Raw genomic sequence first — 11,752 nt, forward strand, 5'->3', positions numbered from 1 at the left:
TCTATACTATTAAACGAGAAGACCTCATTTTGGGTGTCGCTTCTCTTCTTTCCACAATCAATTAATCATCATGCCTCTGTGTCCTATGGGTACAGTGCATAATCGCATTTGTCATCCATTCATATATGATTATTCAGATTGAGTTATTTTGGGTGAAAAACGAGAAAAAAGACGTCCGGATATGTTTCCGCCATTGGGCGAAATTTAAAGTACGACTTCCGGTTTGCGTTTTTCTGTATACTATGAACATACATTAATACTACGAATACAGTGTATTTTCTGTCTTATATCCGTCAGTGGACGAAATTTAAGTCAGATTAGACCTCCGGTTTGCGTTTTTCTTTTTGGATAGTATGATACTAAACCCCTAATGGGAGGGATTGTGCCTGATATTCATTTGATGAAGACATAATCTTTCAATCAGTTTAATTGAGGTCTGGAGCTGGCATGTCAGTTAACTGCTAGTAGTCTGTTGTTATTTATGTATTATTGTCATTTTATTTATTTTCTTTTGTTACATCTTTTGACATCGGACTCGGACTTCTCTTGAACTGAATTTTCATGTGCGTATTGTTATTCTTTTACTTTTCTACATTGGCTAGAGGTATAGGGAGAGGGTTGAGATCTCATAAACATGTTTAACCCCGCCGCAATGTTGCGCCTGTCCCAAGTCAGGAGCCTCTGGCTTTTGTTAGTCTTGTATGATTTTAAATTTTAGTTTCTTGTGTATAATTCGGAGTTTAGTATGACGTCCATTATCACTGTACTATTATGCATATTTTTAGGGGCCAGCTTAAGGACACCTACGGGTGCGGGAATTCTCGCTACATTGAATACCCATTGGTTGCCTTCGGCTGTTGTCTGCTCTATGGTCGGGTGGTTGTCGCTTTGACATATTCACCATTTCCTTTCTCAATTTTATATACTACGAATAAAGTGCATTTTCTGTCTTATATCATTTTCAAGTTTACTATCCACTGCAGTCACAGGGTTCATTTAATAGAGAGGGTCTGAATAATATATCAATGACCTCTGTGGATCAATTATTAAACTGAGAATTGACTGTAAAAAGAAAATACACTTTCGGAACGTCTGGAACGGGTGTTTTTAAGATTGAAATTTCAGGATTGACCATTTCGGGATCCGGGATTTATTTTTTCGAATTTCGTGATGTCGAGAAAAAGAAGATGTGGTATGAATGCCAATTGAGACACCTCTCCACAAGAGACTAAAATGACACCGAAATTAACATTTAAAGGTCACCTTACGGCATTCAACAATAAGCAATAGCCGATACTGCATAGTCTGATATAAAAGGCCCCAAAATGACAATGTAAAACAATTCAGATGAGAAAAAAAAGGATTATTTTGTGGAAAAAGGAGGAGCCGGGCTAGAAAAACAATTATCCTGTCCCAAATTACCTATGACTTTTGATACCTTTTCTGAAATTCTCAAGTCACTAAATGTTTGCATAGTCTGACATAAAAGGCCCCGAAATGACAATGTAAAACAATTCAAATGAGAAAACTAACAGCCTTATTTATGTACAAAAAAAGAACGAAAAACAAATATCACTGAACCACTGAATTACAGGCTCCTGACTGGAATTTTCATAATACATGTACACTAAATGTATGTTCATAATGAAATTAATAGAAAACAAAATTGGGAATTTTAGAAATAAAGGAGGAGGGTTAAAAAAACATTTTCCTGTCCCCAAGTACCTATGACTTTGAAAACTTTTCCTGAAATTCTCAAGTCATTAAATCTTTTACAAAATTCTTCCTACAACACTTTACATCCTTTCAAAGACGCTCTGAATGCCAGCGATTTCGCGGGTGTGTTCTAGTATTATTAATATTCATGGCAACACCGAATTGCTGACTAACTGAATAAAAGTATTGTACGGGGATAATAATCATAACACATACTTTGCAAAACCAGAAGCAACGGAACAGCGCTTTTGTTCCGTTGATGGATTTTGTAAGTTTTTATTGATTTCCTCTTTTATATTTTGCCTTTGAGCTTAGTAATTGTATTTCGGCTTTAGTTACAGTTATGCTTCATCCCAGGGAAACCAATGAATACATTACTGTCATTTCAATTTGGCCTGGTCCTGGTTTTACCTGCTTTTTAGATAGATACTGATGACAATCATAGAAAGACATTTATAGTGAAATAACAAGTAACAGACAATACCGGGTTAAATTTAATCTATCATGTCATAATTTGACCACTATTATCCTTTGTGCACGAATGTTAAACATATAGTCAGAAAGGCAGGTAAAACGTTGATGAATGAAAGGCAAGACCAAATCTAAATGTGACGAAAACATAACCTTTAAATATTGCATAATATAAACTAACTAGAAGATTCCTCTTGAAAAATCATTCTGAGCACAGCATGGGAAATTGTTAGCAAAGCATGGGAAGCGTTTTTTTCGTCAAGATTGTAGCAATCCTTTTTGTATAATCTGGTTATGAATATGGTTAATTGTAGGTTAGCGATGTTTAAATGTCGTAAATGGCTTAAAATTGTTGCAACCAAAAATACTGCGGCAATTATTGAGCTACATGAACTCCAAATTGAATGAAGTGAAACTTGAAGCTTTGACAGTGTCAGTTTGTATTGCCAAGTATGCATCACCTGAAATGCGAATCAACACACAGTGGGATCTCTGCACTACACGAGGATCAAGATGGAAGTGTCACTACGTCCATTTTTTTATCAATTATTTTGTAACAGTATAACACATGATGTACAGTTGATCCGGGTTTTTTTTATATTTCATTTGATATTTATCCATTGTATAACATGAACAGTAACGATTTTTCTGCATCGAATACGCGTATTGACAATAAATGTCTCATCAGTAAGTTGTAATGTCAGTTGCATAATGTAACAATGAACTGTTAACTGTAAAAGTGTCCCACTCACTTGAATGTCATACATTCTAAGGGATATTGACACCATAATCTGCTGTTTGTTGCACCATCAATATTGAATTTTCTACAAGATATAAATCACGTTTTTTGTCATTGGTAAAGTATAGATCTGATATTTGTTTGAAACTGTTTTAACTATCGGTAATCATTTTTTTTTTAATTTAAAACAGAGAAAGTATTTAAAAAAATAAGAAACAAACTTTATTTCTTGGCTAGAAGATTAATTAATATGATAGAAATATTTTTAATTGATTTTGTGAATTAAAAATATTTGCTAGCAGTCAGGTTCAAAGTGTTGCTCGTGTTCTCATTTCCATATTTCTCGACGGTAGTAATTAACATAATTTCAATTTGGGTGACACACATTTCATTAATAATATAACACCTTTCAACGCGTTAGTTGTGGTGTGACTGTTTTCATGATGCAGTAAGTCTTATTTGTTTATCATTTTTAGTGATATTCTTTTGAATAAGTGTGCAAGGCCTTTTTACTACACTTTAAAATTTGTTTTTTACAACATTGTAAATTGTTTTAGTGTAGTTGCTTATTATTGTTAATCTTCAATAAACGAGCATAGAATTTTCCATTTTTCCAACTATGTAGCTCTTTAACTGCTTCGGTTTTTATACATTCTTTGCTGTCAAATAATAAGATTTAAGAAGAAGTTTCGGATGAAGAGAAATCAGGAAAAGCGCTATGGACGTGTGAAAATTATTATGTGTTGTTTTCATCTTTTTAAAAGTCAATTTCAAGAATATCTCTATAAAAAATGACAAATGTATACTTTATCTATGTTAAATTTAATTTTAGACTTTAAGCACTAGAAATTAAATATTGATTAGTTTTATATAAACCCTATTTTGTATTGTCTGATGCAACATTTTATTATTTCACTTACTCTAGAAAATGTATTAACCCACACTGATTATCATCATATCATTTCGGGAAAAAAATCTAAATTTCAAAGACTTAATATTTGAAAGTTTTAATTCTTTTGTTTCTACTTTATTTAAGAAAAGTATATTCATAAGCAATAAGTAGACAAACGGTATTAATAAAAACTTGATTTTTGTCAAAGGTTAGAGCGTAAAAGTGTGATAAATTTATATAAATTATTCATAATTGTATCATCTCAGCATTTTACTTTTCATTTTGATAATTAATGTATTTGACACAGATAAACATGTTCATTTTTCAAATGATAAATTATGTCAGGGCTGTGCTCTACAAGAGATAAACGGACATGTGTGTTATTACTTTAAAAGACGTCATTTCAAGTAGATAGACATGAATAAATATACGATAACTCTTTTAAATTACATTTGGGCACTTACTAGCTAGTTTAAAAAATACCGCTTTCTAACCGGTTGTTTTATGTATTAAGAAGAGTATCTTCAAAAATTTAGGAAATAAACTCCATTGAAAATTTTATTTTGCGCCAGCCAATCATTTCGTTCACAAAAGACTCATCATTGACACTCAAATAAAAAAGGTTAAAAAGGCCAAATAAAGTACCATGTAGAAGAGCATTTGGGGCCAATATTCCTAAAGTTTTGCCAATTACAGCTAAGGCAATCTATTCCTGAGGTAAAATAGCCTTAATATTTCAAAAACTTCAAAGTTTTTTCAACAGTTAATTTATAGTTATGACCATATCAATGATAATTCATTTCAACAGAAGTGCTGACTAATTTGATAGTTTTTGCTTTTGAAAATTTTATTTATATCACTTCTTTAATGTTACATGTATTTGAAAAATAATCGTCCTCGGTTGGTGTATATTTAGTATATATGTTTAAAAGATACTGTCTGGCTTATTAGAAATTAAAAATAAAACAATGGTAAAGGACAAGGTACGACAAGGCCCGCGTTTGGCCCCCCTATTTTCTCATTTTACAAATTTTGTTTTGGAAACCTACTCATCACGTTAAAATATTCCCTTATGCTCGTTTTTTGTTTGGATGAACTTCAAAACCATTAATTTCAGAAAACTGCGGTAAAAATTTCTTTTTGTCCTTAACCTCTATCTCTCCTCCCTCTTTTTTTTAACATTTAACATGATTTATAACAAACTATCTAAAATTGCCCGTTTATGAATTTTAAAATCATACAGAAACTAAGGTTTCAAATATCTTAGCCAAAGTTGGGCCTATTATGGAATAGGCATTTTTTAAAGAAAATATTTAATTAATAGCCCTTCAACGTTTTCAGTCCATATACATCCTTGGCTTTCACAAATTCAGATTTGAGCGTTCCCGATGCCGGTAAATCCTAGAAAAAAAGGCTTCGAACGCATGAAATTTATAACATGCTGTTTTCATTTTTTTTATTGTCCTTTAATATTGTTGTAACAGCACATATTGGAAGCTAGTTTAAAGACTAATATAACTAATAAATGAAAATTCCATCAGGCATAAAATAATGTTAATGAACAGCCCTAATTTACTTATGTTAAAAAACAGCCGATATACAAGGCATTTACTTTTTTCCACCAGATGCGCATTTTATGGTTTACACAATCAATCAATGTTGACATCTTAATAAAAGAAACACCTTCTGAAAACATACGCAACTACCTACCCTTAATTCAAATTAAAAGTTGCATGAATACGGTTTTAATAAGGTTATATTTTCTACTTCCAATACCAAAACCGCGATGTTTTTTTTTTAATCTTATTTTAACATAGTTGAACCAAATTGAATGATGATAGCGATAAGATATTTCTATATTTAGCTTCTCAAAGTGTTTGAAACAAACGAAACTGTCTTTTTTTGTCTAATTTATAGCGTATTTTATAATTCATGTATGAGGATATTGTTTTTTTTTAAAACAGTGTATCGCAACTTTCCAGTTTTGTTAAAATCAAAAGTATGTACCAAGGAAGCTTCTTAAGAATCCAATCGCGGATCGGGATGCAACAGCACAACGAACAAGCAAACCTTAAAAGTCAATTTAAAATTTCCAATTCATTAATCTGTTTTTTTTCGTTCAAAGTACAACTTCGTCTAGTTTTCCGTGGCTAAAATATTATTCAATGATGTGAGAGTTTAAACTATACAATAACAATTTTCAAAGTAGTAAAAAATTAACTATATTTTGCGTAGCATTTATTTCGTTCCTGCAAAAGAAGCCAACATAAGTCCGGAAAGATGCTTAGAAAGTTAATCTCATATTAAAGATGTAGTACACTTTATCAATTGACAATCTGCACAACAAAATTTTATTTGATCTGTGTAGCAGGGGAAACCGTATAAAATCAAGTATATCGTTTGTTTATTTTGGTATCTTCTGTAGGCTTCTAAAAAAAATCCGGAAAGTTTTTATTTTTCTTAAACATAATATTCATATAACATTTCATAAATCTAGATACAGCAATGCAAGAAAATTTTCATAGATGCACTGATCTATCTTTGCTAAGAGTATATTTTGTGATGTTAGCTATACCACATTTGTTAATTTCTTTTAACTTAACTTTGAATATTTCTAGTTTAATGTGGAAATTGTCCAAAGGGAACTTACTTTAAATAAATCCAATACAACCCTCATTATTGATAAGGACATTACAAATTCACACGGGGAAACTATTTACAATTATTTTTCTATAAAAGAGACGGCTTTCCGTTCCCAAATGTTAGTTTTCCCTTTTCGGAAGATGCTGTTTCTTAGGTACATCTTTTTCGAGATGGATATATATCAACTTGTTCGCTATGCCCTTGTCTGTATTTAGGTTTAAAATTTCAATATACGTTATATATATATATACCTGGAAAATTATGAAGTTTGGCTGTCCTTGAAAAAAGAAAAAATGGTTATCATAAATCTTTGCGAAAATCTAAAACTGAGGTCTTCTTTTATATAAATATGTGAATGACAATTTGAAAAAGTTGGCTGAAAACGGCTAAAATGTGAAATGAAGTATCAGCGAAATTTGAATTTGAAGAATAAAATAATAACAAATGTCAAAATAAACGCCAATTTTTTTTTGTCACACCAAAACTAGAAGGGTTTTATTTGAAACGGTATTTTAATTTAGATAAAAACAAGTTTATATTTGTGAAATGTCTAATATACAGATGGTAATCTCGCATGTTACAGTCGTAACACTTGATAACTGGTCTACTCATATTATCTTTTATTCTTTATTTTGTAGTTTCCTATCAAAGTTGATTATATGCAAAGTTTTAAGATTTGAAGATTTGAATATACATGTTAATATCTCTTGTATGAAGAGGGAATCTTTATTGACATTGTACAGCTTCTCGTTTATCGTTTTAGGGTAATCCAGTGGTTTGTTGTCTTAGCTTTATTCATAGGCTATGCGTCACCTCAAAGTACACCTGTTTTTGGGAAGCTAGCACAAACAATATCCAATGGGCGTTTTGGAAAAAACAGTGCCACAACTCAAAACTCAAACCCTGCTACCAGTAAAAATGAAGCACCTGATACAACATTCACAATTGAGAAAGATCCCAAGACCGGAAAATTAGATTTAGTTATTACTGAGAGACAGCTCGTGCCAATGGACCGTAAATTTCCTACGTCACCTGAAGCCAGTGAACCATCTCCGTCAAAACATTCTCCACTGGCTATGGAGGTGATACGTTTGCTGGATTCTGGAATTCGGGACAATGAAATTGATATAATAGATCCTCATACTGGTAAGGTATTAGGTAAACTGTCTCATCAGAAGACATCATCTGGTACAGATCAAACTTCTCAATATCCAGAGAGAAATCTTCCAGGACCAAGTTATCCAATGAAATTGCCGCTCAAAGAAAGGTATGATGCGCGACAATCGTATCCAGAATACAGAATAGACAATCAATTGCATAACAAAGATTTTAAAATTAACCTTGTACCTCAAGTTCAGAATGATTTAGGCTCTAATAATGCAATGTCGGTAGGTAGTCAACTGAATATGCCTGTCATTTTGGATTTTAGTAACGCACTTCCAAACGAAAATATTGTTGGTTCTACAAACAGCAACTCTCCAGTGATACCTCAGATACCAACAGATCAACAAATTTCACGTTCACGTTTACAATCGTCACAAGGCACCAACAAGAACTCACAGAACTTGGAACGGTCAGTATCCAGTACTGTAAGTCCGGCTTGGAACGCCATTATTAAATGGGTGCAAGAAAATGCCAATCTTTTCAAAACTATGACAAATACAGCTAAAATTATTTTATCTAAACACAGTAAGCGGAACAATCCAATCAACAGAAATAAACTTCCATCCATCAGAAAGGGGATTTTGTCGACAGGATCGAGAGGACGTGCAGGAGAGAACAGACCAGCACAAAAACAATTTATCATGAAACCTTACAAAGTACATTTACTTTCCTTTAATAAATCACCGTCAGGACAACTGAAAGGAGGGGAAAATAGAGTATCTGCCACACGAGAAGGACGACCAAACCATCGTGTAAGAACATCCCGAAAAGGAGTAAGTATTGGTCAGAAAGCATAGTTATAATGTTGAAGTCAAAATCAATTAGGATTTTAGTAGCTACCATTTTATCAAAAGTTTTCATTTTTACGTATTATATCTGTTTATTTTTGTGCACACATCCATGTCAATATATAATAGATATTTTATACAAACAGATTTAATCCACCATTTTGTACATATGAAAATGCCTGTGCAAAGTCGTGAATATTACAGGTTTTATCCATCCTTTAACGTGTTTGAGCTTTTGCCATTATATTAGGGACTTTCCTTTTTGAATTTTCCTCGGAGTTCAGTATTGATGTGATTTTTTTTTTTTACAAAAACAAAAACTTATTTAAGATAGTAATATATATAGATGATGGTCGTCAAGCTTTTGCGCATTCCGGTATTTATACATTATGCTGTGATTTATTCAACATACACAACTAAACAATTAGCAACACGAACCGCATCGAAACCGTGAGCATGCTCTTGAAAGATAAACAGATCGTGCTCCATGTGTTGCAACCATTGGTTTGGACGTGGGAAGTACAAAGTATAAATCCAAACGGGAGTTAATATTCTGACTTATTAGATATATGAGCAGTTGAAATGAAGCAAAACAAATTGTCCTTTGAACAAATACGTCTTATAAACAAAATGAATATTATTTTTAGACAATATAGCTTCATTTTTTAGTTTTGTACAATTTGTTATTTTTTCGTAGTTCATAAGGTGTAATCATTATTTTACTTTTAACAGGGGTATTAAAGGATGGAATTGCGAGAGAAAATCATGAATTCCATTGCAAAGAAGACAACACTGTTTCTCGACAATCACATAAATGGTATCAGGATTATAATACATTTTTGAACCATGATAAATGGAAGACAAACTTTTCGTTAATCAAAGTTTATGATATATTCAAAAGTACCATTGAAAATATAAACTACAAATAACTCTAGTAACCTTATTCAAGAAAAGTATTCTACTACTTACATAGTGTTCTTTAATAACTAAATATGATTTTTTTGTTATTTTTAAAACTGTTGTTTGTATACAAAATAAAAATAATCCCTGGTTGTTTATCATTCTTTCTACTTTATTTAAAACTATCAAATGAACACTATTGTAAGAACAAGTATATTGCGCAATAATTCTCAGTAATAATATAATAAGCGGTTGCAAAAAAAACGCTCATTTAATATGTCTACCAAAAATTAGATATACATATAATATAGCCTCTGATTAATAAAGAAGTTATGCATCGAACGTTCAACTGGAAACCTATTATAGCTATGTTCAATCAATATTTTCAACTACAAGTATATGCAGATTAATTTTACTCCATGTTCCGATATATTGATGAGTGATATTCACTCAAGTATCTACATTTAAGCAAGTGCTCACATTTTCCATATTCCTATGAATGTGACATAAATGATATGAGCGTCACTGATGAGTATTATGTAGACGAAACGCGCGTCTGGCGTACTAAATTATAATCCTGGTACCTTTGATTTCTATAAACAATATTACCGAATCAAAAAAGATTTACTATATCTAGATCCATCCTTGAAACTGCCCTGCAAAGATGAATTCTAACGAGAATTAATGAAAAACGTAACAATTTAGGTGTGTAAACTCCTTTTTCTCAGTAGTAACAAACCATCCAATCCCGCTAATTAACATATTTGATCAAATTATATAGTTTATATTTACAATTTAACGCAAACCCATCAAGCCGGTTTTAAAGTTCTGAAGAACGCAGAAAAGTCATCTGATTTAAATTTGCCGAGTGTGTTAAATTTCATATTTGTCATTTCAATTTAGCCCTCGTGGCAGGATAATGTTTTGTTATGTTGTCATTTTAATGTTATATTTAACATGGCCATTAAAGCGGGAGGTTTCGCATGCCAAAAAAACAGGTTCACCCCTCCATTTTTTTTTTCTTTTTTAAAAATGTCCGGTACCAAGTCAGGAATGGCCATAATTATATTATAGTGCGTTTCCGTGTGTGTTACATATTAACGTTGGGATTTCTGTTGTGTCGTTTGTTCCCTCTTATGTTTGAGTGTAAATTATCATTGCTATAAGACGTGTCATGGTACTTTCCTATCCAAAATTCTTGTTTTTAGTTTTGATGTTACATTTGTTATTCTCATCAGATTTTGTCTAATACTTGGTTCGTTTCTGTGTGTTCTACATTTTAATGTTGTGTCATTGTTCTCCTCCTATATTTAATGCGTTTCCTTCAGTTTTAGTTTGTAACCCGGATTTGGTTTTTTTCTATCGATTTATGATTTTTGAACAGCGGTATGCTACTGTTGCCCATATTTATACTTCCTTGCATGAATTCTTTTTTGCAGGTTTATTTTCCTAGGCAAATATGATTGTCCGTCTTTCTTCGGTTTGTTGTTTAAATTTCCTGCTGCTTGTTATCTCACACTCTTTCATGCGGGCGCTTGTCTTTTTAGATTTTTCTAACTACTGAGATTATAGTCCACCAGCAGCGGTATCTATCAAGGGATGTAATAAATTAAAAGTAAACATTGTTAAAAGGTAATAATCGTTAAAATCACAGATCAGAAGACCATACTGGTACATAAAAAGGATCAGACTTCGCCGCAAAAAAATTAAAACAACACGTTATAAATTCCATGCGTACGATGCGCTTTTCTGCATTTACCTTCATCAGGAACGTACAATGCCAAATATTTGATCGCCACGGATATGTAAGAACCGAATCAGACGTGCTGATAGTGAGTACATTTCGTGATGGTCAAATAAACGTGGAATTATGGAGTTCAAACCTAATTGTTTAACAATTTCTCATTCAAACAATAACAAAATAATAAGCTATTTGAAAAATTGACTGTATGGCAAACGGTCCTCTCCCTGAGACTGGTAGTCCATTATCATAATTGTCAACAATTTAAACGTATCTCCGTAGTTATATGAAAATCATTTTCCTTGTAATATCATGTATGCTACAGATATAATGATCCAAATAGCTGACATATCACAGTTTAAAATTCTATTTCGTGTTACGTGCATATAGATGAAAAAACATATATATGGCCAGTCAAATGTAGTGGTCCTCCAAGCATTGTGCATATCAGTGTATGATTAGAAATCTCCTGAGACTAAAAAAAATATAACAGGACAATAATTTTCCAAAAATAACATTCAGAGCCAATTTGAGAATTATCCAATATTTTTACAAAATTGGCACTGCTCATTTATAACAAAATCTGTTAAATCCGAGTTCAATTATGATCAAGAACTGAAGACTTCTCGTGCGATAAGTATGAAAAAAGAAGAAGATGTGGTATGAATGCCAATGAGACAACTCTCAATAAGAGTCCA

At 32.1% G+C, this 11,752-nt stretch overlaps 1 protein-coding gene across 1 annotated transcript; it reads left to right on the forward strand.

The window, feature by feature from the left end:
- The first annotated feature begins 7,375 nt into the window (after positions 1-7,375).
- On the forward strand, positions 7,376-9,450 carry LOC134715021 (uncharacterized). The gene is made up of 2 exons (XM_063576863.1): positions 7,376-8,398; positions 9,146-9,450. Exons 1-2 carry the CDS (start codon positions 7,469-7,471, stop codon positions 9,152-9,154), a joined length of 939 nt encoding a protein of 312 aa, XP_063432933.1. The 5' UTR covers positions 7,376-7,468; the 3' UTR covers positions 9,155-9,450.
- Positions 9,451-11,752: the final 2,302 nt, after the last annotated feature.

This window comes from Mytilus trossulus, chromosome 4 (genome assembly GCF_036588685.1).
Source record: "Mytilus trossulus isolate FHL-02 chromosome 4, PNRI_Mtr1.1.1.hap1, whole genome shotgun sequence".
NCBI classification, from domain to species: domain Eukaryota; kingdom Metazoa; phylum Mollusca; class Bivalvia; order Mytilida; family Mytilidae; genus Mytilus; species Mytilus trossulus.

What these genes read in the sequence shown, in the direction of transcription:
- LOC134715021 (XM_063576863.1), top strand. Translation starts at nt 7,469, where the DNA reads ATGGACCGTAAATTTCCTACGTCACCTGAAGCCAGTGAACCATCTCCG.